This window comes from Aspergillus karnatakaensis (assembly GCF_047715665.1).
Source record: "Aspergillus karnatakaensis strain CBS 102800 unplaced genomic scaffold BJY04scaffold_48, whole genome shotgun sequence".
NCBI lineage: Eukaryota > Fungi > Ascomycota > Eurotiomycetes > Eurotiales > Aspergillaceae > Aspergillus > Aspergillus karnatakaensis.
The window spans coordinates 171534-198997 of record NW_027395760.1 but is presented as its reverse complement, the minus strand read 5'-3'; the positions used below and the strand labels follow the sequence as shown (position 1 = coordinate 198997).

Sequence of the window (27464 nt, the reverse complement as noted above, 5' to 3'; positions counted from 1 at the left end):
TATTATCTACCACCACGCCAGAACGCGTTGCCGACTGATATGTTGACTATTCTCCTCGTCGGCGCATTTCTCTTCGCCGACGAAGCGATTCCATTATCTTTAATCTGGAAACGAGCCCTGTACCTTGGTACAATCACCTCAAGCGTGATAGCGTCAGCTATATTTCCACCAAAGACTATTACCATTCTTGTTTACGCCAATGCGTTTCTCTCGGCTGCGTTTGGTCTTCGCGCAATAGAGCTGCTCATCGTTAACCAGCCGAGCCATCTGAAGCGACTTGAAAAAGTCTTTGATGGATCTTCTTCATCCCCAATATATTTCTGGAAGCCAATGCCACCGGCATTGTCGTATGAACGACTGCTCTATGTCGTCGACCTTCTCATCAACCCGCGCGGTATCGGCTGGACGCACGGCTCGAAAAAGTACCTCCCTCATCTGAAGAAAATGCACCCTAAATCGTCAGCTAAAAATGGGAACGGATCACACACGAAACAAAACGGTCAGCAAGATACTGAGAAATTTATTCTCAAAGAACCTACCCAAAATCGTCTGAATTTCCTCGGAAAAGAGGCCCTCAAGCTCGTCGTCGCCTACCTCGTCTACGATGCTTACAGGACTGTTTTTGGCCGCAACTATGGCCAGCTCTGCGTCAATTTCCATGCTTTCCTCAACTCAGCCAATGTCCAGAGTTTCTTCAGGCATATAGGCATCAAACTCCAGGCGTCTCCCGAGACAAGCGCTAAAATCGTCCGTCGGTTTCTTCTACCCCCTGCCTGCTGGGCAGCCGCCTATGCCTTCGTAGACGGTATCAGAGCAGCGTTGGCCCTATATGCTGTTGGCGGCTTGTATATTGTTTCGCCCAAGCTGGCAGGAGAGCCATGGATGTACCCGGCTATTTTTGGCCCATGGCGGTACATATTTTGGCCCAGATTAAAAGGTACTTCCCCACCAGAGCCACTCATCCTTACCTTAGACCATTCATAACAGGTCAACAGATATCTGGGGCAAACTCTGGCATGATCTCTGCCGCCGCGCCCTAATCACCAGCTCTGCAGCTCTGATCCCACGCCGTACACCAGCGCCGCTCGGCAGGGTTCTCGTGGGCTTTCTGTCCTTCGTGATTTCCGGTGTCGTCCACGCGGCAGGGACCTACGCCGTAACGCAAGACCCCTATGCGGTCTTCATGATTATGCTTTTTTTCATCCTCTTGCCATTCTTTATTGCCACGCAAGAGATAGTTTCAGTTCAAATTCTCGAAAGGCATTTACCCGATATCTTCATTACGAGGACAATCATCTGGCTCCTGGATGCGGGCTATTTGATTTGGTGGGGATATCATACTGCGCCTTGGTTCTTCAGCTACAGTATGATTCCGGAGTCGTTGGCTAGTATCCCGGTGCTGGATGGGTGGAGCTTCTGGGAGAGCTCTTGATAGGCTGTATCAGCTATGTGGTGAATCTGATAGACAGACTATACATTGGATATTGTTTAGATCATTCATGGCTATGTACGTTCGTCATCATATACAATATCAAGCAAGCAAAGAGCTTATCTTGATCTTCAATATACATGCAAAAGGTAGAGTAAGACGGAGAATCACCACCCCTCAACCTTCTTCATCTGCAAATGCATCCCCTCGACAGGCTTCGTCGTCACCGCACCAGCAATATGGATCTCCTGCTTGGGATCCTGCATCGCGAACTCGAACCTTCCCACCACCCCGGCAACCGCACACCTCAGCTCAGCCCTCGCAAAGTCCTTGCCGATACAACTCCGCTGCCCATGCAAGAAAGTAATCTGTGCGTAGTTTGTGGACGCCCCACCATTATTATTAACAGTCTGCTCACCGGTGGCGGAGTCTGTATCGATCCATCGTTCCGGCCGGAAAGTATCGCCATCATCACCCCAGAACTCAGGGGAGCGGTTGATAGCGTAGGGACAGAGGACAATTTTTGTGCCCTTAGGCACATGTTTCCCGGCAATGGTAGTATCGCGGACTGCTTCGCGGATCGTGGCGGGAACAGTGGGATAGAGACGGAGGACTTCCTGGCAGACGCCGTTGAGGAGGGGAAGATTTTCAAGGTCAGAATGGGTGATTGGGTGGGTGGATGAGGGAATGGCGGCACGGACTTCTGCGCGCAGACGCTCTTGAATTTCCGGGTGAAGGGTGAGCAGATAGCAGGTCCAGGTGAGGGCACTGGCAGTGGTTTCGTGCTGCTTCTGTTAACCACAATCGATATTACTTAGTGGAAGGGGACACATACGCCAGCTGCTAGGAATGTGAGCATCTGGTCGACCAGCTCGTCGTCAGTGAAGTCACCGCTGAGCATCATAGAGCCCAGAATGTCGGCCTCGAGCTCGGCAGCTGTGGCCTTGGTGGCGGTGATAGCGGCCCTCTTTTCATGGACGATCTCCTTGCACAGATCTCGTAGGTAGCCCACTTCATCGTCGACGACCTTGTTCAATCGCCATGGGATGCGCTTGGCAAACCACTGGGGGAGTATGAAGTTGATAGCTAGAAAGGCCATTTTCTCCTTGGTTGGTTCCAGAATAGCGAGGAAGCTATCGGCGACTTTGTTCTCAGAATTCTGGATGGAGCGGAAGTCTCGTCCCATGGCAGCAGGTCCAATAATGTCCAATGTCAGACGACTAGGCGATTAGCTACGGTCCGTGTAGTACTACCGACAGTGAGACATACCTAGCCCAAACGCTCATTTCCACCTTGCCCCAGCCGCTGTTAGGACTGGTCCCCTCCATCGGATGTTGATTGATCTCTTTTCCTAACTCTTTCAGAAGCTGGTCCGTCTTATCCCACATGAGAGTATAGAAAGCCCTGACGTTCTTCATATGGAATGACGGTGTCAGAGCACGGCGCTGCTTCTTGTGCGCAGCCCCCTCGGACAATATCAGACCAAACCCAATAATGCGGGCAAGAAACTCGCGAGCCGGCCATGGCTTCTCAAAGTCGTACGTGTTTGTACTCATGATATCCAGAAGCGCATGATGATTTGTAGCTAAGAGTTGGCTTTGGTTGAGGAGATCCCTGAAATGGATAAGGCCATCGTTAGGGACAGTCTTCATCCACTCAAGAGGAAGACGGCCACGGGGGTTGTCAAAGATAAACTTCCCCATATTGAAGTGACCCTATTCTACTTAGTATACTATAACAACCGCAGCGCGGGGGGGAGGGACATACCGGAGCCCGCGGCAAGTGGCGCAGGGGGTTGAGAAAAAACGGCCATATCCAGAAGTTGTAGATCGCAAGAAGGATTAGATTGACAGCGGCTGAGCCCAGAGCAACATTTCTGAAAGAGGCATCTAGGAAGACGGTCCGCTGGAGGGCAAAGGCTTCCGCCAAAGTTCCAGCAAGAAGAATGTGAATCATGATGCTGCTGTTCAATAGTACATCGACTCTTTTGCTAGAGGCAACCTCGGCTGATATATGCAAGTGTTCAGGCTGCAAGATAACGACAGGATGATGCAAGGCAAACTTGCTGAATGGAAGAGATTATTGAGAGATAAAGTTGTGGTGTGGTGGTGGCTTTCATGTGAAATCTCCAAGTGATCGCCCTTGGCCACCAACTATGCGCACAGGGCATGGATCCCGAATGAAGCTGTCCGTGTGTCTGTGCCTGTAAAGCCGCCCTGTACGGATAGAACGAAGCCAAGTTTTTGGTCGCAACCTTTTCCCAATTGGGAAAGCGTGATGGAGCTCCCCTTCCCCATATTTTGGCTTCAAGATGGCGGATGGATCTCAACCTCACGACCCTTTTGTGGATTTGCTTCCTCATGTGCGTGCCTCGGTTCTTTCATCCGATGGCGACGGATACTTTGTATAAGTTATGACTGAGATCATGCAATCCGATCATGCAACCTGAATCCTTCCCCTAGAGTCCTTCGCATCCGCCTTGTCCTCACCATGTCCCTATCATTTGAACATCTTTCTCTTGTTCTTGGGCAATGGTTGCAGCCTATCATCCAGCGCCTCCCACCAGCATTCCAAAATGTCCTCCTGCATCCCCTTGCTCCAAAAGCTATCCTGGTGTTTTTGGCCCTTGCCATTCTACGCCAAACAAACCGGGCGCTGACGAATTGGTCGATGAACAACGGCCAGAGCGTCGAAAAATGGGACAATAATCGTGAAGTAATCCTGCTTACCGGAGGCTGCGGCGGCATTGGAAAGCAGATGATGCTGGATCTGTCCAAGAAAGGAGCGCGTGTAGTGATTATTGATATCCAGGAACCAACGTTTTCTCTGCGTAAGCTCGTTCTCAAAATACCCAAGGTTAGGTTGCTGATTGAGTTCTAGCATCTGGGGTCACGTTCTACAAAGCCGACATCACCTCGTCTGAGAGCATCGCCGAAGTCGCAGGAAAGATTCGGGCCGCCCATGGCGATCCCACGGTTCTCATCAACAACGCTGGTGTCGCTCATGATGGCACTATTCTGCATAAACCAGAGGCGAAAATTCGACAGACCTTTGAAGTCAACACAATCTCGCATTTCCTCCTGGTGCGCGAGTTTCTGCCGAGCATGGTTGAGAAGAACCACGGGCATGTAGTCACGATCGCCTCCATGGCCAGCTTCCTGGGTCTCGGTGACATGGTAGAATATAGCTGCTCAAAAGCGAGTGCGCTAGCGTTCCATGAGGGTCTACGCCAGGAACTGCGTCTTTGGTACAAGGCTCCGAAAGTCCGAACTACGTATGGTCATATCATCACAATTTTCCAGTTTACGAAGCTAACTGCTGTAGAATCGTGCATCCCATCTGGGTTCGTACGCAGATGATCAAGATCTTGACTGACACAGGCTCAGAATTCAAGCAGCCAATTCTCACACCAGAAATGGTCTCTGAGGCAGTCGTGAAACAGGTATTCGCCCAGCGCAGCGGACAGATTATCCTTCCGGGGTATTGCACGCCACTTAGCATGCTGCGTGCCCTGCCAAATTGGTTCCAGGAGTTTGCGAGGGGTGTCGGATGCAGAGACTTTATCAAGCTGCGCGAGTTCCAGGCGAAGCAATTGAAGGAGCAGCAATCATAGAAGGGATAAATGTATACAACAGCTCATATAGCTATATATCTACAATGTGGAATGATAAAATGATCACAATATGTATGATCTTTGTATGCTCCTTGCTCATTATTCGTCAGACCGTGGGTTTAAGCTGCTGACGACGGGTGATTGTGCGCCGATGCTGACTGACATTTTCCGATCTGGACCCTTGAATAATTGACTATGCTTATTCCCACTACCTCTCGTGTCATGATAATTATATTTGGGTATAAATCATAAGGTACATCGTTAAAGTACTCCCGCTTCATTTTGCGAGACAAGCTTGCGTAACTACATCTTTTCCAACAGCTGCTGGATGAACAGCTTCGCCTTCGCACCTTGCTGCGTCTCTCTCTTATCACCAAGATAGAGGTTATAAACCGGGGCGACATGGCCTTCACCCTTGCCGACACAGAATTCGACATCCCCTTTGAAACCCGCGCGCAGTTTCTCCACAAACTCCTCGATCACGGGTAGGAGGATCTCACGTTCGCCGCCACATACTAAGATCTTACGGATCGGGAACTTAGCAAACCATTCCGGCGGCGCATCACATAGATCCGTGAAGAAATCCTTCGGCGCTTTCCCAATATATCCGCCGCCCCAGAGGGGCCCGACAACTTCAGTAATCAAATCGCCGCGAGAGTCTATAGTGCGCCCGGTCAGATCGGGTTGCAGAATGACCCATGGGGCAATAAGGACTGCTCCAGCGATACGTTCGCCCTCGTTGAGCTTTAGCGGATCAATTTCTGGATGAGTGTGTGCGAGATGCGACAGAACACCGCCGACCAGGTTGCCTCCGGCAGAGTCGCCACCCAGGATGACGTTGCTCGCTGGGTGGCGTTTCTCGACAAGAATGTAGCGCAGAGCCTCGACAGCTTGTCGAAGCTGCGTTGGATACGTAGCTACGGGGGCGAGGGTATATGTCAGGGCAAAGATTGCAAGGGATTTGCCGTTGCGTTCGGCGTCTGCGACAATTTGAGCCCAGAACTTAAAGTAGCCCATATTCGCGGGGAGCGCGAAGCCGCCGCCTATCGAGAATTAGTTACCAGGTCTCTGCTGCAAGATCTAGAAAACAAGCGACGCACCGTGATACCAGACAAGGATGTTCTTTGCACCGGGATTTCCAATCCAGTGGCCCATGGCGCCATGGTCGAGTGTCACGGTCAGAGGCTTCTGTCGCACGGAGCGGATGTAGCGGTTGTACACGAGGTTGGTGGTCGGGAGGACATATCTAATCACATTAATTCACCGCGATCTAAAGTGTAGCACATATAAGGCACATACTGCATCTGGGCCGCCGACAGACGCGAAGTTAGCTTGCGAAACACGGCATAGCCAATGTGCAACAGCCAGTGGGTGGGATACTGCGGCGCGCGAAACACGAGGATCACCACTGCCCACACAAAGGTGAGCGCGGTAGACGCCAGCGCGGGGATATAGTCGAGTTTCTGAGCGATAGTGAGCATTTTGCGCGTGGCCTGATCTGTCGATTGGGTTGATGTTCTATCTCTCCCCTTTTTTCTACGTGATATAGGGAGGGAACGATCCTCATGCCTATGGAAGGCACAACTGGTTGAGCCGAGCGAACCTAGGAGGGCGCGGCATGTGAGTGAGTTGCGGCCTACGCAAAGATTACTGTTTCGAGAAATTGTATCTCAACAATCTCGCATCTCGCACTTCTGAAAGTTGAAACTGGGGTGGAATTGTCTGTGATCGTTCTGGGGTCCTCGGCTCAAAAGGCCTCGCAGAGATTTCCAAATCGGGTATGGTCACATACCTCGGCCTGTATAGGTCTCCATAGCGAGAGGGCGATCTCCCTATATAAATCCGCCTGTTCGGAGAAAGCTTGATACTTGTTTCAGACAGGGCGTCCTTTCTTTTTCTTACTAGCATTGTAAGGGCTCAAATTGGTGACAAGATGACGGACTACGACGTGGTGATTGTGGGCGCAGGGATTTCCGGGATCAATGCCGCCTATCGCCTGCAAACTCAACTTCCTCACCTCCGCTACACCATCCTCGAGGCCCGCAATAACCTGGGTGGTACTTGGGATCTCTTCAAGTATCCTGGCATTCGCTCCGACTCTGATCTATTTACATTTGGCTTTGCATGGCATCCCTGGGACCAAGATAATGCCATTGCTGAAGGCCCAGCCATTGTCAATTATCTCAAGCGCACAACCGCACAGTATGGCATCGATCGCCACATCCAGTATCAGCAGCGTCTTCGCGGCGCCGACTGGTCTTCATCCGACAGCACCTGGTCTCTGTCAGTTGAAGACACCACCAATGAACAGATGAGAGCCATTTCCGCCCGTTTCGTCATTTTTGGGACGGGTTATTACGATTATCACACTCCTCTTCAGGCGGACATCCCTGGCCTCGATCACTTCAGCGGCCAGATTATCCACCCTCAATTCTGGCCTGAAGACTTGGACTACGCCGACAAGCGCGTTGTTATCATCGGTAGTGGTGCGACTGCCATCACCCTGCTCCCGAATCTCATTGAGAAAGCACAGCATGTCACCATGGTCCAGCGAAGTCCAACGTACATCCTCGCTTTGCCTAACCGTCGGCCCCTGGTGAGCCGGATTCTTCCTGGATTCATTGCCCGCCGTATCATCCGCATCAGCTGGATGATAACCTCGCGTCTTTTCTTCTTGTTTTGCCAGGCATTCCCGCTGCTTGCGCGATTCATCCTCCGTGTCCGAACCAAGGCCCTCCTCCCCAAGAACGTTCCCTGGGACCCCCACTTCCGCCCAAGATATAACCCTTGGGATCAGCGGCTGTGCATCACACCCAATGGTGATTTCTTCGATAGTCTACATACAGGAAAAGCGGCAGTGAAGACGGACACCATCGCCAACGTCGCGCCGAAGGGCGTTCAACTCAAATCGGGCGAATTCCTGAGCGCCGACATCATCGTCCCGGCAACGGGTCTGAAACTGAGAATTGCAGGAGGTGCATCTATCAGCGTGGACGGGGTGCCTGTGCATCTGAATGAGAAATTCATCTGGCACGGCATGATGCTTCAGGACATGCCCAATGCGGCGTTTCTCATCGGCTACACAAATGCTTCGTGGACACTTGGTGCAGATGCCTCGGCCCTTGCGCTCTGTCGGCTACTCAAGAATCTCGAAAGTCGCGGTCATACAGCCGTTGTGCCTCGTCTGTCCCCCGCTCATGAGAAAAACATCCAGCCCCGCCGTTTGCTCAACCTCTCCTCGACATACGTGACAAAGGCAGAGAAGGACCTGCCACGGGCGGCAGACCGAGGCCCATGGGTGCCACGAGACAATTATTTTAATGATCTCTGGTTTGCCAAGTACGGCAACTTGGAAGAAAACATGGAGTATATCGGGGAGAAGAAGACGCAGTGATACCACTTTTGTATAACCTTTTTATGTTTAATGCTGATACCGTATATATATGACACAATGCAATTGATGATCTGATATAGTGCCCGGGTAAATTCTCCGATCTATGACTATGAAATAGAATAAACTAAAATTACATACTAGTATAAGCGTTTAGCGCCAACTGCCCCCCAAGGTGTGCATAGAGCACATTCGACCCCTCCTGGATCTCCCCATTCTTCACCAACTCCATTAACCCCGCCAAACTCTTGCCTTCATACACCGGATCCGTGATGAACGCCTCAGTGCTTGCCCCAAACTTAATCGCCTCGATCGTCCTCTCATCCGGAATACCATACACACCCCCATGGTACCGATCATCCAGCTCAATATCAGCCTCCGTAATATCATCCTCCGACAGACCGATCTTAACACCAGTAAACTTGGCGATACGGAGCACTTGATCAAACGTCTGCTTCACCGTCGCAGAGGCATCAATCCCAATAACCCTCCTCTTCTTCGCCCCATTCTTCTCCGCAAGCTTAAACCCAGCAACCATCCCCGCCATCGTACTCCCCGTAACCGCACACACAATGACCGTATCAAAAAACACCCCAAGCTCCTTCTCCTGCTCCACAACCTCAAACGCCCACCTCGCAAACCCCAACCCCCCAAGCGGATGGTCACTCGCCCCCGCAGGAATATAATACGGCTTCCCTCCCCGTCCTTCAATCTCCTCCTTCAACTTCGCCAGCGTCTCCTTATGCTCGATCCCAAACCCGCTCTGATCAAGCCTCACATCACCCCCCATCAACCGACTCAGCTGGATATTCCCGGCCTTATCATACACCGGATCCGTCCAGTCGACCCATTTCTCCTGCACAAGGGCAACCTTCAGTCCTAGTTTCGCGCCGACGGCTGTGACCTGGCGTGTGTGGTTTGATTGGACGCCACCGATTGAGACGAGGGTGTCTGCGCCCTGCGCGAGGGCATCTGAGGCAAGATACTCGAGTTTGCGGGTCTTGTTTCCGCCGAAGGCGAGCGCGGAGTTTAGGTCTTCGCGTTTCGCGTAGATGTTGACTTTGCCGCCGAGGGCGGAGGAGATGCGTGGAAGGGCGTGGATGGGGGAGGGGCCCAGGGTTAGAGTTTCGCGTGGAATGGAGGAGAAGGGTTCGGGGAGCGGGATTGATGTTGGTGACATTGTGGTTGGTGTTGAGTGATTGGATCGGGAGGTGTTTATCAAGTGAGGAAGATGGGAGGAGAGGAAAGAGATAAAAGCAAGGGCAGACAAAGTCTTGGAGGGGTGAACATGGGGTATATATGGTGACTACGAGCCACGATTGCGATTGAGGTGAGGGGTAGCTTGCCCTGAGAGCTATGCTGTATAGTATACAGTTGGAGGGGCATTGACGGAAAGACTTACTGTAGGGAAACTGATCTTGGTAACTTTCCGACGGAATGCTCAAGATCTCATTGGTGGTTTTTGGCTTATCAATTTACTTAACCAATAAACAGCTGTGTTTTCTTGCCTCAGCCGTCGGAGTTTCGCGACGGAGAACACTTGTCGCGTAAATCAGCGTTCAAGCTCTCAAGGTACAGGTGCTTATTCTTTTTGAGAATCGAACATGTAATTCTACATGTAGTGGCTGATACTCGAAATCTCGATATATATAGATTTGTCTTGCTTCCTTTATATTGAATGTCTAGCTATAATAGCATTAATCTTTACAGCAGAATACTATCCGCTAAATATTGCGTGACGAACCCACTCCTACGCCAGCTGCGAAATCGGCACCTTCTCCCACCAAAACTTCGTTTCCTCTTGTGCCCACTTATCGTCCACAAACTTCGCTGGAGGGGCAACATCCCCACCGATAAGCTCCTCATTCCCCTCGCCGAATATCAGAATTCCAGGATTCTCTGGGTCATAAGGCTTCCACTCCGGTCGCTCAGCATACCGGCCGGGAACGGCATTTGGGTCCCCCTGAGTGATGAAGCTGGTGATGTACGCGTGCAGCGTACCCGAGAGTTCCTTTTGCGATTCGGAGATGCTGGTGATGTCGGTGTTGTAGGTTTCATAGTACATGTTGTCGCCGTGATTTGCGCGACCGACAATTGTTCTTGGGAGGGCCCAGTTGTAGAGATACACAGGAGCCTCTTGTCCAGACGCGGCAAAATGTGCGGTTTGGCGCGCGGGAGCGACGTATGCGTAGTGGCCATAGGCTGCTTCAATACGTTTATATTGAGGACCCAACCCATGGCCTTCCCGGGTCTCGACGTAGGGTGAAGACGAGTCGACGCTTGGATCAGGATACAGTCGGTCAATAGTGTCAAGATCAGAGGGAGAAAGCTGCGGGAGCAACTCGTGCCAGAATTCTCGAAACTGGCCAGGCTCTGCCATCTCTTTATTGACATACATGGTTCCCTCGTTTGAGTTGAAGCCGGTCATAACAGGGACTTTGTGCCATTTTCCAGTGGTCCACGCGTCAAGAGGTTTGCGGGGAATGATGTCTCCATCAATCACCGGCTGGAAGGCCCAACGGAGAGATGGATTGTATTTGTCAAAGACAGTCGTTTGAGCATTCGTGACAACAGAGCTTGGCAGAGTGCGTAGAAATGGAAAGATCTTGAAATCAGGAGTGCTGGGCGGCAAACCGACTTCTTGAAGGAAATCGCCAAATTGCTGTTCGTGAATCTGGGCATCATAGGGGCGGACGGCCCGAGATGTAGGAGATCCGGATTCGAGGATGACACGGTGAAATAGCGGGGTCTTGCCTTCACCATAGTTCAGAAGATGATGTCCGATCTAGACAGGTGTTAGTGGTTGAGAGACAGCAGGCTTCGCGTCTTACCGAGTGCGCTCCAGCAGAGAGGCCGAACAATGTGACATTTCCTGGATCACCGCCGAACCGTGAGATATTTTCCTGCACCCATTCGAACAAAACCACTTGGTCACGCAGACCTAAGTTCAACAGCCCCTCCTTTTGTGTCACAGTAGATGGGAGGAATCCGAGCGCTCCAATGCGGTAACCAAAGCTCACAGCAACGAACGGTTCTTGCGACCAAACGACCATTGACGCTGTCTTGTGCATCGCTGCCGATCCTCGATTGAACGCACCGCCATGGATGTATATAGCTACGGGCAGTTTCTCGTTCTCGCCTTGCTTCTTTGACGGCCGGAAAACATTTGCAGTCAGGCAATCTTCACTCTGTTCAAGCTCAGGTCCCGCCAGCAAAGCCTTTCCTGGGGCAATGGGTCCGTACTTTGAACCATCAATAGTCTCAGTGGAATCGAGAACTTTGACAGCAGGCCTGAAGCGCAAGTCACCAATCGGAGGTTGAGCATAAGGGATCCGGAAGAAGGCGTCAACAGGCTGGGGAAAGTCATTTTGAAGCTGCACTCCAACTACTTTACCCTGTCGAAGGGTTATTGCAGGTCTTGTAGTTTCAGAAGCCATGTTTGCTGTGTGAATGAATGTTGTTGGTGGGCGAGCGGTGGTTGATATCGTAGGCACAGTTATATCGGAGGCAGAAGTAGGACCGACGGACAAGGTATTGGGGAATAAGGTCCTACTTATCCTCCAATAAAGGCGAGCAATCGTTGCTCCTTGACGTGCTGGTCTCGGAAAGGATCCGTTGGAGACATAAGAGTTGGAGTAGGTAGCTACCCCGCAAAAACAGCCGTGTAGATACCGGAAAACACCTCAGCCATATTCTCCGCCCCCCCATAGATAAGCCGTGATGATCTCCTTGCCATTAAGCTGTTATTAAAGAAAACGCTATCTGGCCGTGGCAGTATTGTTATCTGCGAGAGATAGGCGAACGGTCGGCCGTTTGGAGTGGTATAAAAACCCCTTGTCGATACTTCAATCCATGGTCACTGTATAAAATATCCGCAAACTGTCTTCGTTTTGTCGAGTTCCAGATGGGTGATATCAAGGTCATCCCGCCAACCAGCGACGTGGCGGAGAAAGATGTTCAGATAGGAACCATCACCGATCTAGACCAAGGCGAAGTCTTCCTCAGGCAGAATGGCTTCACAAACGATGACCTCCAGGGGTTCCTGAATGACGAGGCACGCAACAAGGCCCTCGTGCGCAAGGTTGACCTCATTCTTCTGCCGCTGCTAGCAGGCACGTATATGCTTCAATATATCGACAAGTCAGCCCTAGCCTATTCCGCTGTTTTCGATCTGTTACCATCGACCAACATGTCAAGTGATCAGTATAGCTGGCTCGCCAGTATTTTTTATTTCGCTTATCTCACTGCCGAATACCCATGGACATTTCTTGCACAAAAGACTAGGATGGCTAAGGTGGTCTCGGGAAATATCATTGCCTGGGGGGCAATGCTCATGATCACCGCAGCCTGCAACTCGTTTGCGGGAATGGCGATTTGCCGCTTCCTCCTGGGTGTTTTCGAGTCTCCGATCACGAACTGTTTCATGATGATTGTGGGCATGTGGTACACCCGCTCCGAGCAACCATTTCGCGCAGGTATCTTCTATAGCTGCAACGGTCTAGGCGCCATGGTCGGGGGGATTTTGACATTCGGGATCGGGCAAATCAAGACCATTGCTGTTTGGAGGGCGATCTATCTCATTCTCGGCGGCATCACCGTGCTATGGGGCTTCACCATGCTGTACTTCCTCCCTGACAACATCATCACCGCGAAAAGATTCACTCTTGAGGAGAAGGCTCTTCTAATCGGTCGCGGTCGACTAGCTCGCACAGGTATCCTCAACCATCAAATTAAATGGTATCAAATCCGTGAAGCTCTGATCGACCCTCAAGTGTGGATCCTCTTTATCTTCATGCTACTGAATGAAACCATCAACGGCGGCATCGCCAACTTCAGCAAGCTCATCATCAAGGGCCTCACCGGCGATGCTCTTGAGACAGTCGCCCTCGGCATTCCATTTGGTGCCTTTCAACTTCTCTGGGTCCTCTCGGGAACATTTATAGCATCGCGGGTTCCCAACTGCCGCACAATTGTGATGTTTGTGTATTTGATGCCGACCATCGTCGGTTGCTGCATGTTGTGGAAGCTCTCTCACGAGACTCAAAAAATAGCAGTCCTATTTGGCTACTATATCGTGGGAGCTTATGTGTGTAGTTTAGTGCTAGCACTCCAAATGCCTGCGACCAATCTGGGAGGCTACACAAAGCGCGTCACCAGTGTTGCCTTGGTCTTTCTGGCGTACTGTGCTGGCAACATCATCGGGCCGCACGCATTTCTAGCGGAAGAGGCTCCCACCTACCCCACGGGGTGTAGGGTCATCCTGGCTTGCTCCTCCGCACAGGCCGTGTTGGCTGTCGCACTGCGGCTCTTGTTGACTTATCGGAATAAGAAGAGGGACGCAGCTGCGGCCAAAGGGCAGGTACCAGTGGTAGACGAGCTTGCTGACTTGACGGACTTTGAAGTATGGTTCTCATTCTCCTTCCAGATCAAAATACTAACATACCGACAGAACCCCCATTTCCGGTACGTGCTTTAAGGCGGAAGGTGGGCTGAGTAATAAGAGGATCTATCATTCGGAGCGCTGTTGGTTTTAGCTATTTCTAGCGTTGGCTGTCAATAATGAATTGCGGAATGAATACCATTGGACGCGAATCTTTGATCACACAATATTCTTCGGCGTTAAAACCCGCGGTAGTTGTAGTCATCCGGCATCTGCCAAAGATCTGGAAAAGCCGGATACTCGGTCATCACACCTGGAATGGACCCGAATGTCATGAAGGCCTGAACGAAGGCCGGGTCGTCCATCCCATCCAAAGCGGGATTCCCACCAATGGCATGGTTAGAATGCTGAAACGCGACCTCAGGATGGCCTTCGGTGGCCACTGATGTGACATGGGCGGGTAAGTGGCTTCCTGAAAGATTATTGCTTCCTTGATAGGGTTCTACCATCGGGTGTTGGCCCCCGTGGGGATTCTTGCGCCATATCTCCAAGTAATTGATATCGCACAACCTGTCAACAACGGCCTCACATTGTCCTAGGCAGATGTCGCCGAGGTCCCAATTCACATCATCCTTCATCTTGCGAAGAAAATCAATCAACTTCTTCGCGCTTGTCACACATTCCTGGGCTGTATCGGCGCCTTCGGCTTCTAGCGCTGCGCGAAGAGTCATAGTTGCTGCTGATGTGAAATGATAGGCGGTATAAGGCAGCCAAAAGGCCGTGGTCTCTTCTTCTGTCAGATTTACAACGAAATCCACAATGGCTCTGGCTGCCTTCCGACACCTCGACCGATAATACAATTTGTCTTCGTCGAGGGGTGAATCATTTGACCGATGCATTTCCAGAAGTGCAATTCTGGAGAGGCAGAGCTTGACTGCAAGGAAGGAGACCTGCAAGTTCAGAGCACCCGCCGCTTTTCTTCTAAAGTTAGGTGAAGTTGGTCGTAGCCACGATGGTAAGCTCTCTTCCCACTCGTTAAGGGTGGTCTCGTGCCGCCGTAGGGACCGAAAGGAGATTTCTAAAGGCTGGATCTCCAGTGCGTAGATCAAAGGCAGTATTTGCCCGAGGATAGTAGTGAGCGAACATAGAGCGACAAAAGAGTGGGCTCCTTGTATTCGCGCATCTGGCGGGAAGTCCTGGCCTTGTGCAATGTCAACAAGCAGCGAATCAGAGTCCGGTAGAGGTACATCCCATACTGATTTATGTATGTGTGGAGGGGTACCATGAGAAAGACTCGCCCTTAACCAGTTAGCACTTTCGTATCTTACACCTGCCAAGAATGCATACTTACCACTGGTCATGGATTAGGATCCCCCACCAAGTCCGTATCCGCAAGCTTTTCTGTCGCCGATCAAGGCCCCATGTGGAGGGATTGCGGTTCAACCCCAAGCTCTGAGCGAGTGCAACAACGCGGCCAATATTGACGGCATTGTAAGTAATGGAAGTAATCGGTCGGCCGAGTAAATCCAGGATGCAAGCCAAGACTGTAGAAAAGTTGGGACTTAGAAAGTCATCATTCATCGCACTGACGGTCAAATTCCACAGGTATCGAATATCCGGGACTGGGCGCCCAGTGGCGGTGATCTTTCGTGATGTTTTCCATAGTATCAGCGAGCACGCGTATATCTCACAAGCAAGCGAGTATGGTAGGCCATCTTGTTGATAGGCCTCAATGACTGTCTTTTCGTCTAGAATGGGGAACGGTGGATGAATTTCCTTGAAGTAGCTGCGAGAATTAGTTCAAAGCTTTCATCCCCACGAAAGGTACAGTACATACACATTGCACAACTCCGACCCCAACGGCTCGATGACTTTATCCATTGCCTCAAATTGCCTAAACCCCGCAGTGCCGTTCCCTGAAGGTACAATGTTGCGCTGCCGAGGAACTTTCATGTAGATGACCGGATTGCGGGTATCGTCGGAGTAAACGCTATACGGGTTGGGCCTGGCGTAGGAAACGGCCGTGCTATAGATCGACGACATGCATCGCTCCAGGACCTGTGCGTCGCGAGCCATGGCTGGGCCAACGATATGACCGGATTGGTTCGACGAATCATTCTGAGCGAAACCGGGCGTTGGTGCAGAGGTACGCCCGGTCGACTGATGAGTGGCGCTCTCCGCATATTCAGGGTCTCCGGTCGTAGGCGACCGAACAGATCCCTGCTGTGTCTCACTTTCTTGGGGTAAATGACTTGACAGCCGTCGCCTCTTTGCCGTTGCAGTGGGCCTATTACTAGCCCTCGAACACGTTGCCCCATGCATGCGACACAAAAGACATGGCTGATCGGCGTTCTCCTGCGTGCATCGACTCCTCCGCTTCCGACAAAAATCGCAGGCAGGGATCTTATGTGATCGGTATGGTCGCGCAGAGACTGGAGATATAGGAGTAACTGGGTTCGTAGACCCTGATGAATTCGACATGATTGCGTGAGTCGAGTGGAGGCTGGCGGTGCTTTGGGCAGAAGGAACCCGACGGAAAACTTGCCCTCTCCACCAGAGCTTAAACACCGACTAAAAAGGAGTTCATCTGTACCGCATCACGGTCTACCGAGTCAGTGATTTGGGCGAAGCCTGAACATAGAAATGAGCAAAAGCTTTCAGGGGGAGTTGGAGTTTTGGAGATCCAGCGCGAGGGAAAAGATAACAACAGAGCTTCCCCGATCGGAAAGCACCTCAACTCAGCCACGTGACAAGCAGAATATCCGTAAACAGCTGGACACCTTTGTCTCGAGAAAAAGGAAAGCTCAAGAGCATCTTCGCCACGTAATATTACATGAAGGATCATGGTTCTATATAGATATATAGCCCGTGGTAAATTGCGGGCCATACTGTCGGAGGCCTAGCTCGATTTGCATTTATATATATACTATGGGTCCTCCGGCGCACCCCAACAGCTCCGTACAACGACTAACGACACGACAACGAGTTACATATAGCTCGAAGTTTGGTTAGGGTATTAATGAACACTGGAAACCAGCCCATTTGAGTGTATATTGGTGTTCACTCGCTCCTAAAGAGTCCGACTCTACCATCGCATGAGGACCGATAGCCGATGATACGCGCCGGAAATTTGCTTGACGATGGATTGCGCTTACATGGTACAATGAAGAGCCTGAGATTAGACCTGGACTACGTGGAATTGAGTATTAAGGGTAGAAACATCGTTATACTACCTGAGTAGATTAAAATCCGCACATAGATCATGATTGCCATCATGCATCATATATCATAGCGACATGACATGATCATCTCATATCAACAATTAAGAAAAGGTTATTTAACTACGAGCCTCCTCATCACCCTTAGCCGCCGTGCCCTCATAACGAGAGGTGGGGAGAGTGTTGAGCTCGTCTTCCTGGCGATCCAGCTTGTAGTTGGAGATCCAGAAGCCAATACCACCGACAAAGGCGAGAATAGCAACAACGGCGTAATTCCACACAAGCAGGGGATCCTCGGACAAACCAACAAGGGCCTGACCGATGGCGGAGGAGAAAGCGTTCATGAACAGTGCAACGGCCTGGACCAAAGAACGCATGTTCTTGGGGGCCTTGGTGAAGGCGTACTCCAGAGAGGTGACGGAGGCCAGAATCTCGGAGATACCACCGAGGATGTAGGTGAGAGCCTGAACCCAAACAGAGATGGGAGAGTGCAAGTTCTGTTCCGTGAGACAGGTGTTGGCGTGCTTACCGCACGCACTCTTTTGGTAAATGTAGTGCTGGGTGACGGTAGCAACAATCATACCGGCTCCAGCCATGAAGAAACCGGCTGTGATACGCTTGAGCGGGGTGAAGTTGATTCCCATCTTGCGAAGACCAGGGTAAAGGACGTGGTCAAAGATAGGGATGAAGATGATCAGGGCGAGTGGGTTAAAGTTGTTGATGATGTCGTTGGGAACACCGTTCAGCTCCATCGTCGCAGCCTGAGAGGTGAGGTTGTTAAGCATTTGGTTGTAGGCGAGCCAGTACAGGGGGTACCAGAGGAAGACTCGACAGGCCTTGAGACCACGGGCAACCTCATCAACCCACTCATCGTCAAAGGTCATCCAGGTAGGGCGGTCGCTTCCGAGAGTGCTAGGCTTGACAGTGTCCCAGAAAGGAGTGCCATTCTTTTTGAGCAGAGGGAAAGTGCCCCTCCAATGCTTGCTGCAGGCGAGGCGGATCAAGCGGTAGGCTTGGGTGTAAACAGAGCCAGTCGGGGGCACAAGGTAGTACTTGTTGCGGCAGAGGTAAAGCACAAGAGGAGAGAAGCAGAACATGATGGTGGGCAGCAGGAACGATAGCCAGAAACCAACTTCACGCTCGGCGTAAACCATACTGATCTGTCCAGTAAGGGAACCGACGTTAATCATGAGGTAGAAGTAGAGGTAAATACGAGCAGTCGTGGCAGCGGGGTCCACAATCACACGCTCACCGTCGGGCAGAACCTTGATATGAGCCTGCTCGTCGGGGTATTGTTCGGCGATCAGGGCAGAGATGTTGGACTTGAAACCACCGGTACCAATACCCATGATGATGAGACCAATAGAGAAAGCACCAATGGCACCGTTGGGGTTTGAGATGACCTGGGGAATAGCGGAGACAATCAGGATACAGTGACCGATCAGGGCGGCACCGATGGAGAACATGATTGTGCGATAACGACCCCAGTATTGATCAGCCATGAAGGCACCAGCAAGGGGCATGATGTAGGACCAGAAAGAGTTGACTGGGAAGTTAGCTTAAGAGCGGTTGTATCCGGAGCGTGTGCGACGTACACAAAGTCAAACCAGTAGAGGCCTGCTGGCCCATACCCAAGGCACCAGGAACGTTGGAACGCCCATCAACGAGAGCACCAGTGGTCGAACCGGGGGGAAGAGGCTGCTGAATGAAGTTGACGACTGTTGCGGTTAGCGAAGCACATTGAATTTGCGTTTTGGAAGGCAGTTCGTACAAACAGCAGTAGTTCCGTAGTAAGAGAAACGCTCGCACAGCTCGACGAAGGCCACGGAAAAGGTGATCCAGTTCAGCGGGCGAGCAACGCGGCGGAGAGTCTGCATCTCCTCCCTGGTTGGGTACACCTTGTGCAGACCCTCATTCTCCTCGCCGGCCATAGGGTGTCCGGCAGGGTACTCGGGCTTGGTGGCGGGAACCTCGGCGATGCTGGGCTCCCTGGTGAGCTCCTTCTCAGAGGGAAGAGGCACCTCAGGGCCCGTGGTCTTGCTGACCTTGGCGGCGACGACGTCGCCGATCTCCGCGGTATCGGCAGGGTTGCTCATGGTGACAGTCTCCGTATAAACGAATCTACAGACAAGATTCTTGAGAAAGAAGTCCCACGAGGAAAAGAAAGAATGTCCAGGACAGCGGGGAAGCGAGACAGCTTTTAAGGTGCGAGGACTGGGGGTAACACTAAAAAAGAAAATCTGTTCATCCAGCGAATCAGAGTACAGGCGCAAAACTGAAGTGGACGGTTATCGCGTGCCAGAGACCAACAGGCTGGAATTCACTGCTGTGGAATAATTTCCGATGGCACCATGCCGGGGCAAACACCCGAATTGGTGTTCAAGATTGAGTGCATATCAATGCCCAGCCTGGCGACCGGCTGTAACCGACTACAGAGAAGGGATAGCGCGCTGCCAACATCGCCAAACAGGCGTCTAGGTCCGTTCTGGAAGGTCAATATGGTCTTGGTTCCTGGCCTTGAGGCTTCAGTGCTCTTTGCAATGGAGGGTGGAGAGCCGATAAGAGGGGAGCTGAAGCCACCTGACTTGGCGGTTATCAGTGCTGATTCTTGCTGATTGGCTGTGTCCGAGTGGCGGAATCAAGCACAGGTCTTGGCTGCTGCACTCCAGTGTAACCATGATGCTTGGCGCCACCAATCATGACTCGAGGGGCGGTCGATGCGACCTCGACCTGCAGGGATTCGAACTCAATCAATTGGACTCGGGGAAAGCTGGCCATGCTAGTTCACTGATAGTCATTAATGTTAGGGATCCTGTCTCGCTGTCCATGATCCTGGAGGAAAAATCACTGGTATCGCTCTCGCTCGTACATTAAAACATTTGCCTCTGTCTGACCTCCTGATAACTAATCCTCTCCCTCTTCCTTGCGATACTGTCTTAGCCAAGATCTGCCAAGCACTTTCCGCAAGTGAATGAATTTCTCTTTGATAATACAATCCCTCCAAATAATCCATTCCACCTCGGTAGGACCGTAGGACAGGCCCCCCAGCCCGCCTACTCGGAGTACGCTCTTCCCTCCTCTCCACTCGTTTCGTCTCGCGGATCTCCTCATCGCTGGCGAATATTGCTAAGTAGCATTGTCGTTGGGATGGTTTCACGCTGCTTTCTGGCTGATACGAACACTGCTCAGTTATCTAGCTCTACCTGGCTCAGGGTCATCCACAGTGTGGGCCGGTCAACGGTCAAGAACCTCAAGAAATTCAAGAATCAATATCGACGACGGAGAGTTGGAGATAAGTCGCCTGGGCGTGTTCAAGGAGAGGAGAAACGCCGCGCGCCTGACTAGTCGTTGGAGATAAGCTTCCACAAGAACGTCTCTCACTTCCTAAAGCACGAGGTATGATTGTAGAGTGGCATTCTCCAGTCTGGGGAGGCCCACTTCCTGTCAAAGGATGCGGCCCCCAGCCGTGCCTGACCAATTGCTATTACGCTTGATAGCAAGAGTAAGCCGTTTGAATAAACTCCCCTTATCTCGCATGTGGCGGCGGCAATCCTCGGTTACCCCGACTCTCTGAGTCTCTTTGAACCTCCATCTGATGGCGCAGCTGCGAACCACACCACCGAACAACGCAGTCTGAGCTCCGAAGCTGATATCAAAGGGTGGCGTGTCTTTTGTGTGAGAGATAGTGTGGCCGACAGACTCAGTGGTTGGAAGGAATCGGCCCACAGACACGGTCTCTCGACCGAAATGTGATGCAATTTCGGTATAGCAGCTAAGTCCGAACTAGTTCTCCCCTAATTCGAGTTGTCTCACAACGAGAGGAAGCTTGCTGATTTTCTGTGCGACACAGATGCAGTTCTCAAACACTCTTTCCGAGCCCTTCCCCTTCAGAAGGGAGCCACGTTCAGCACTCTCAAGCAGACCCTGATAGACGATCATGAGCTGATCAGCGCCGATCAAGGACGGATTTCGCCGTTCCGATCATGATCCGCTGATATCCCGATCTGAGAAGCACGTCTTTTGTCCCAAGAATGGCGATGACAATGGTCCGACAAGCTGTTAAAAGTTGACCTGACCATTTGATGCACATATGAGCTGTATTGTTTGATTTCTTGCTCTTTGAACGAAATTTCTCGACGCCGTCTCCGCTCTATGACACATCATGCTATGCGATCTTCATCAACCAAATCTCGTTCGTTACGGGTAGTCAGTGAACCGCAAATCCTGCAGTGTACTATCCCAGGGTATCCGGGAAAAACGAGTTCAAAGCGCTTCGACAGCGTTCTGCTATGAGCGACTAACCTTGAAGCATAGTGGCGGCGCGCGACGAGTGCCATCACCGATACTCGCTATGCCAATTGTGATGGGTTTCTGAACTCCTGCTGCCATTATCGGGTCCAACAACTCCTATTGGATCCGCCCAACGAGCGGAACGCTCGGAGGCTCGCGACAACTTGACTAGTTATCTAGGTCGGCGGGGTGGAACAAGAGGCTACAGTACTGACTGGAACCGGAATGGCCTTGAGTAGAGGCGTAAGCTCTATTGGCTTGCGATCGGACCGCGAGAGGATGAGGATGAGACGGTGCCGGAAGTCGGGGTTGCGGCTGCGATAAGGGTACCCGTAGCGAGAGCTAGAAAGCGAACTAAGATAGATCGCTTGAGACTATTATAACGACATATCTGGGGAGTGTTTGAGTTATGCTTGTTAGCGGCAACTTGGTATAACAGGGTGACTTCCGCTACTATCACCCTGTGCTTTACCCAGTCAGATGCGGCATACGGCCTAAATGCCACCATAAGTTTGACCTTCGACGCTGATCCAACCCAAGCTCAATACTAGTAGAATCAGCGTACGGAGAACCAACGGTAAGCTATCTGCAGTAGCTCATGCGTACAAAGTTGCTTTCTATGCAGAGCTGCACACTAACGGTGTGTTCACAGTACCGACTGGTGGATTGAAAAGTAAGTTTCCTTGGAGAGATAAAATATAGCTGCAGAAAAGCTTGGTCTGCAAAGTATCATACTGCTTGGAAATGACTTGTACCTAGTATTTACGAGGTGGTGACAGGTCTTACGCCGCGTAGGTATCACTTGACCTGACTTCTCGACTTCTCCTCACCAACTCCGACCATCTGCCATTTCATCGCTGGAGGCCCCCTAGCAAAGGCAACTATCTTTAAATCTGTTCCTTGTTTTTCTAAATCGTTTTATACTCTAAAATGCCCATTCTCTCGCTATTTTTCAACTTCTTCGCCCTGGGAGTGTTGACACTATGGGTAACACATGCACCCCGCACTCCCACGACACCCGAGCTCGACAGCTGGCTCGCAAGCGAAGTGACCGTCGCTCACAACGCCATCATCGACATGATCGGTGAGAATGGTGAATGGGCGGAGGGAGCAACGCCGGGCGTACTCGTTGCCAGCCCTAGCCGGGCAGACCCAGATTGTATGTGCCCAGGACTCGATGCTGGACTCTTTACTAACGGCATAAGACTTTTTTACATGGACGCGCGACTCGGGCTTAGTAATGAGGGTATTAGTAGAGATATTTCGAGCAGGCGATTCTCATCTTCTGCCCATAATCCAGGCGTGGATCTCTTCTCAGGCTAGGATACAAGGAGTGGAAAACCCGAGCGGCGGATTGGCCGATGGGCAAGGGCTTGGTGAACCTAAATTCCTGGCGGATGAGACGCCTTTTACAGGAACCTGGGGTCGACCTCAGCGAGATGGCCCTGCATTGCGCGCGACTACCATGGTCGAATTAGGCTGGTGGTTACTGGTAATCTGATGGCCGGGCCCATGTGTCAATTCGTGGCTGACCATGGCAGAGTCACGGATACCACGAGATTACCACCGACCTTGTGTGGCCTGTAATACGCAACGATCTGTCGTACGTCGCGCAGTATTGGAACCAGTCAGGTTTTGGTGAGTTCTTCAACTCATCAATAGTTTTCTTAGACTGACATTCGCAGACCTTTGGGAGGAGCTCTACGGGCGATCCTTTTTTACACATACTGTCACCTATCGTGCTCTCGTCGAAGGAGACCTGTTTGCACGAGCGTTGGGACTTTCCTGCTCAGTTTGTGAGTCCCAAGCACCACAAGTACTGTGTTTATTACAATCCTTTTGGACCGGAAGACTTATTCGGAGCAACCTCGACGGCGGCCGAAGTGGCAAAGACACCAGCACGCTGCTCGGCATCATCTATACCTTCAATCCTCGTAGCGGCTGCGACGACATCACCTTTCAACCGTGTTCTGATCGTGCCTTGGCCAACCATTACAAGGTAACAGATGTATTTCGTGACCTATATGAACTCAACGCAGACCGCAGCCAAGACCAAGCTGCAGCTCTTGGTCGATACCCCGAGGACCAGTATGCCGGAGGTAATCCATGGTTCTTGACCACACTTGCTGCAGCCGAGCAGCTTTATGACGCGATATACCAATGGGAGCGTATAGAAGCCGTTACTGTTACACAAACCTCGCTTCAGTTCTTCCAGGCCCTTCATCCATCTATAGTGCCCGGATGGTACCCGTCGTCAATGGAGACTTATCACCAACTCCTGGATGCTGTTCGAACGTATGCCGATGGCTTTGTGCGGATTGTGGTGGGTGAATTCTAGAGAATCCAAGATAAGCTCGGTTAATTGACTATGCCAGAAAACGTACGCCTCGATTAATGGATCTCTTTCGGAGCAGTTCTCTCGATTCGACGGCTCACCCCAATCAGCTCATGATCTGGCATGGTCGTACGCATCGCTGTTGACCGTGAGTCGCCGCCGAAATGGAACTACACCACTGCCATGGGGACGCCCAGGGACTCCTAGTGTTCCAGATACGTGCTCGGTTGGCGGCGCTGAAGGAACGTACAGTCTTGCTACGATCACGGCATGGCCACCCATCAGCGGACAACCAACCACACCGCCCGAGCCATGTAAAACGCCAGTAACAGTCTCGGTTACTTTTGAGGTAACTGCCTCAACAGTTTGGGGGGAAGACATACGGGTGATCGGTTCAGGTGATTTCTTTGGCAACTGGGACCCCTTGAGAGGATTGACTTTACGCGCCGATCGCTATACATCGTCGCAACCGATATGGTATGCGACCGTGAGGATACCCGCGGGCCAAGTACTCGAGTACAAATATGCTAGAGTGACGGGAGGGAATGTCGTCTGGGAAGGGAGCGTCAATCGGCAACTGGAGGTTCCGGCCGCCTGTGGAGTGACCTCACTGTATAGAAGGGAGGTCTGGCGATGATGTGATTCTGCTGTCAAAGTACGTACTTGCTTCGCTACTCATAATCATTGGCAGGAGCAAATGAGATCAATGTCAGTGTGATTATTGTCTTTCCTATTCCAGTACCATTCTGCAGTCCGTTCAAGCCTCCAAGATTTTGAGTGCGGGCCGCGGCTAGCATTCTAATCGCTAACGGCAACGCTTCGGCGGCTCACTACCTATCAAGGCTTGGACTCAGTAAGTACAGGCATCTCGCATGGCGAATCGCATACACCAAATCCTGTTCAGCACGGCACATAGATTGTTGTCTACCGAAGCGACACTCCAGGGTGGAGCTTGCCGATGGCGTCATTTGGATCTATGGAATCGCAAGCGCCGATCATGCAGCCGAAGTATAAATGCTGCAGGATCGTCCCTCGCTGTGACGCAAAGCAGTCAAAGCTAGCATTCGGCACGAATACCATGAAGTTTTGCAATTTGGCGGCCCTTGCTGGGCTTTCGGCCTTTGCCGAAGCTCAATCAAGCTCGCCTTTGCCTTCACCCTCCCCATCACCGAGCCCTAAAAGCCGGCCGAACTTTCTGTTCGTGTTCACCGACGATCAGGACCTGACCTTGAACTCGGTCGAGTATATGCCGATTGTTAGCAGTCGCATCCGGGATCAAGGAATCGACTTTACGAACCACTTTGTTACGACTTCCCTTTGCTGTCCTTCGCGCGTTAGTCTTTGGACAGGGAAGCAGGCACACAACACCAACGTTACCGATGTTTCACCCCCATACGGTATGTGACCTTTAGACGAAATCCAAATGCTCATGCCTAACGGCCCCAGGCGGCTACCCCAAGTTCATTTCGCAAGGCTTCAATGAAGATTGGTTCCCAGTCTGGCTACAGAATGCAGGGTACAACACCTACTACGTCGGGAAACTGTTCAACTCCCACAGCGTCGACACCTACAACGACCCATTCGTTAAGGGCTTCAACGGCTCAGACTTTCTCCTCGATCCTTTCACTTATTCCTACTGGAACTCTTCCTACCAACGAAACCACGACCCCCCGAGGAGCTACGAAGGCCACTACACCACAGATGTCACTGAAGAAAAAGCCCTGGGCTTCCTTGACGATGCCCTAGCAGACAAGAGTCGACCATTCTTCTTAACGGTCGCGCCGATCGCACCGCACTTCGAGCGAGGCTCACCACCCAAAGAACCTATTCCAGCCCCCCGGCACGCCCACCTTTTTCCCGACGCCAAAGTTCCGCGAGTCCCATCCTTCAATCCCCTAAACGTAATATCCCCGAACTACCAACAAAAACGAAAAGAAGACTGATTCGAGACCTAGCAAACCGGTCCTAGCTGGATAAACGACCTCCAGCATCAAAACCAAACCGTCGTCGACTATGAAGACCACTTCTACCGCCAACGGCTTCGCGCCCTGCAAGGCGTCGATGAACTCGTCGACAACCTCCTTACAAGGCTCGAAGACGCAGATCAATTGGAAAATACTTACATCATCTACTCCTCCGACAACGGCTTCCACATCGGACACCACCGGCTGCCGCCCGGGAAGTCCACCAGCTACGACGAGGACATCCGCGTGCCGTTCTTCGTGCGTGGTCCAGGAATTAAGCCCGGCCAAAAGGAAACAGATGTCACGACGCATATTGATTTCGCGCCGACGGTGTTTGAGCTTGTTGGTCTGCCGCTACGAGGTGACTTTGATGGCACGCCGTTGAGGATTAGGAATAATTCTCAGGCAGTCAAACATGAGCATGTTACGGTTGAGTATTGGGGATTATCAGTGCTTGAGGGGGATTACGCGAACCTTTGTAAGTTTGACTTAACACCCTTTCTATCTCGCCCTCGAAGTGGTGTATATTCTGAGAGTACAACAAAAAGCTAATGAAAACCCGAATTATACAGCCCCTCAAGGGAACCACCGCATGCCCAACAACACCTACAAATCCATCCGCCTAATCAGCGAAGAATACAACCTGTTCTACGCCGTCTGGTGCACAAACGAGCATGAACTATACGATCTCCACGTACGTGCTCCCCTCCACTCAATGGGCGTAATGTTATAGCTAATGGACCTCCAGAGAGACCCCTACCAGATCCACAACATCTACGCGACGACCTCTCCCCGGGTCCTCTCCCGTCTCGACGCCCTCCTCCTCGTTCTCAAGTCCTGCGCTGGAAAGACTTGCATCAAGCCCTGGGATGAGCTTCACCCTGATGGATCGGTGCTGACTCTATCCGATGCGCTGAGTAGCGGGTATGACGAGTTTTATGCGCAGTTGCCGAGCGTGGAGTACTCGGTTTGCGAGAATGGATACTTGATTTGGGCGGAGGGGCCGCAGTGGGGGGATGTCAAGGAGTTGATATAGAGAAGATGGGACGGAAGGACAGCTAGAGTTTAGTTATAAGTAATCTAGTATCACATGTTATAACTATACTACACTTCAATGTGCTGCGTTCCAGCGCTAGGTACAATGACCACTCGGGTGATAAACAAACTGCCAGTCTAAAAAGATATCGGTAATGGTGCCAATGAGTACGGAACAGAAGCAGTCAAACGGACACCCGTTAGAAAAAACACATGCAGCAATGCTGCCACGGCCTCGGAAGGCGCACTCGAGCGCCATAGCGGTACGGTGAACGTTTTACCAAGATTTTCTTACAGGGAGACACTATTGTCCCAGCACAGCGAGGTGATATATTTCGTCGTGAGTCACGACAGCCGTCACAGGCGGAAAGACCTAGTACCCTGGTAAACATCCATCCCTAATCCCAAATAAAGGGCAGCACAGCCTCTTCCAAACCTCAACGATATATATAAAGAGGCAAAAAGAAAAGGAGAAGGAAAACTCACGATGTTTCAACCTCCACATATTATCCTCCAACAGCCTCGCAATTTCCACTACGTGATAAAGAACTTCTTCATAGGATCCAACCCCCCACGGCCCGGTTCCAGGGCTCCATGGCCGCCCACCTGCGTAGGACGTTGATTTCGCGCGCCGCGGAGTCCTGCCCGTCGATGATACGCATGTGGATTGATATGTGGATTGGCATGGTGGATTGGGTTTTTTTGAGTGCGGCGTAATACTCGAGGGTTGTTTTTGCGATTTGGCAGGTGGAGGGGAGGGTGATTGCGTCGAGCCCCTTGATATTCGGCACCTTTTTCGCATCCTCCGA

General features: G+C 51.5%; 11 protein-coding genes across 11 annotated transcripts; 5 read left to right on the top strand and 6 right to left on the bottom strand.

Annotated features, from left to right (window-relative positions):
- Positions 1-39: 39 nt before the first annotated feature.
- On the top strand, positions 40-1432 carry BJY04DRAFT_209434 (wax synthase family protein; the record flags this gene model as incomplete). Its single annotated transcript, XM_073714127.1, has 2 exons — positions 40-937; positions 996-1432. 2 exons carry the CDS (start codon positions 40-42, stop codon positions 1430-1432), a joined length of 1335 nt encoding a protein of 444 aa, XP_073568040.1.
- Positions 1291-3652, bottom strand: BJY04DRAFT_115181 (cytochrome P450). Its single transcript, XM_073708229.1, has 4 exons — positions 3197-3652; positions 2699-3144; positions 2265-2649; positions 1291-2214 (listed from the first exon to the last, which is right to left on the bottom strand). Exons 1-4 carry the CDS (start codon positions 3383-3385, stop codon positions 1597-1599), a joined length of 1638 nt encoding a protein of 545 aa, XP_073568039.1. The 5' UTR covers positions 3386-3652; the 3' UTR covers positions 1291-1596.
- A 267-nt stretch (positions 3653-3919) lies between these two features.
- Positions 3920-5042, top strand: BJY04DRAFT_209432 (SDR family oxidoreductase; the record flags this gene model as incomplete). The annotated part of the gene is made up of 3 exons (XM_073714126.1): positions 3920-4259; positions 4310-4703; positions 4754-5042. The coding sequence occupies 3 exons, from the start codon at positions 3920-3922 to the stop codon at positions 5040-5042; spliced, it is 1023 nt and encodes a 340-aa protein (XP_073568038.1).
- Positions 5043-5254: 212 nt separating this feature from the next.
- BJY04DRAFT_115165 (lipase/thioesterase family protein) lies at positions 5255-6749 on the bottom strand. Its single transcript, XM_073708228.1, has 3 exons — positions 6342-6749; positions 6143-6288; positions 5255-6085 (listed from the first exon to the last, which is right to left on the bottom strand). The coding sequence occupies exons 1-3, from the start codon at positions 6521-6523 to the stop codon at positions 5346-5348; spliced, it is 1068 nt and encodes a 355-aa protein (XP_073568037.1). The 5' UTR covers positions 6524-6749; the 3' UTR covers positions 5255-5345.
- Positions 6750-8501, top strand: BJY04DRAFT_115164 (flavin-containing monooxygenase). The gene has a single exon (XM_073708227.1). It carries the CDS (start codon positions 6976-6978, stop codon positions 8434-8436), a length of 1461 nt encoding a protein of 486 aa, XP_073568036.1. The 5' UTR covers positions 6750-6975; the 3' UTR covers positions 8437-8501.
- BJY04DRAFT_196545 (putative 1-aminocyclopropane-1-carboxylate deaminase) lies at positions 8497-9768 on the bottom strand. Its single transcript, XM_073712358.1, has one exon. It carries the CDS (start codon positions 9611-9613, stop codon positions 8567-8569), a length of 1047 nt encoding a protein of 348 aa, XP_073568035.1. The 5' UTR covers positions 9614-9768; the 3' UTR covers positions 8497-8566.
- A 415-nt stretch (positions 9769-10183) lies between these two features.
- Positions 10184-11870, bottom strand: BJY04DRAFT_221370 (putative extracellular lipase; the record flags this gene model as incomplete). The annotated part of the gene is made up of 2 exons (XM_073717102.1): positions 10184-11218; positions 11265-11870. The coding sequence occupies 2 exons, from the start codon at positions 11868-11870 to the stop codon at positions 10184-10186; spliced, it is 1641 nt and encodes a 546-aa protein (XP_073568034.1).
- Positions 11871-12803: 933 nt separating this feature from the next.
- BJY04DRAFT_196542 (putative MFS transporter) lies at positions 12804-14037 on the top strand. The gene is made up of 2 exons (XM_073712357.1): positions 12804-13834; positions 13883-14037. Exons 1-2 carry the CDS (start codon positions 12857-12859, stop codon positions 13907-13909), a joined length of 1005 nt encoding a protein of 334 aa, XP_073568033.1. The 5' UTR covers positions 12804-12856; the 3' UTR covers positions 13910-14037.
- Positions 14038-14052: 15 nt separating this feature from the next.
- BJY04DRAFT_209426 (Zn(II)2Cys6 transcription factor) lies at positions 14053-16294 on the bottom strand (the record flags this gene model as incomplete). The annotated part of the gene is made up of 3 exons (XM_073714125.1): positions 14053-15112; positions 15165-15599; positions 15651-16294. 3 exons carry the CDS (start codon positions 16292-16294, stop codon positions 14053-14055), a joined length of 2139 nt encoding a protein of 712 aa, XP_073568032.1.
- Positions 16295-16993: 699 nt separating this feature from the next.
- BJY04DRAFT_196538 (putative MFS peptide transporter) lies at positions 16994-19200 on the bottom strand. The gene is made up of 3 exons (XM_073712356.1): positions 18803-19200; positions 18627-18749; positions 16994-18577 (listed from the first exon to the last, which is right to left on the bottom strand). Exons 1-3 carry the CDS (start codon positions 19125-19127, stop codon positions 17151-17153), a joined length of 1875 nt encoding a protein of 624 aa, XP_073568031.1. The 5' UTR covers positions 19128-19200; the 3' UTR covers positions 16994-17150.
- Positions 19201-22251: 3051 nt separating this feature from the next.
- Positions 22252-26656, top strand: BJY04DRAFT_209424 (Six-hairpin glycosidase-like protein; the record flags this gene model as incomplete). Its single annotated transcript, XM_073714124.1, has 11 exons — positions 22252-22480; positions 22527-22813; positions 22863-22959; positions 23007-23644; positions 23697-24268; positions 24601-24664; positions 24741-25053; positions 25103-25557; positions 25612-26098; positions 26193-26314; positions 26369-26656. 11 exons carry the CDS (start codon positions 22252-22254, stop codon positions 26654-26656), a joined length of 3552 nt encoding a protein of 1183 aa, XP_073568030.1.
- Positions 26657-27464: the final 808 nt, after the last annotated feature.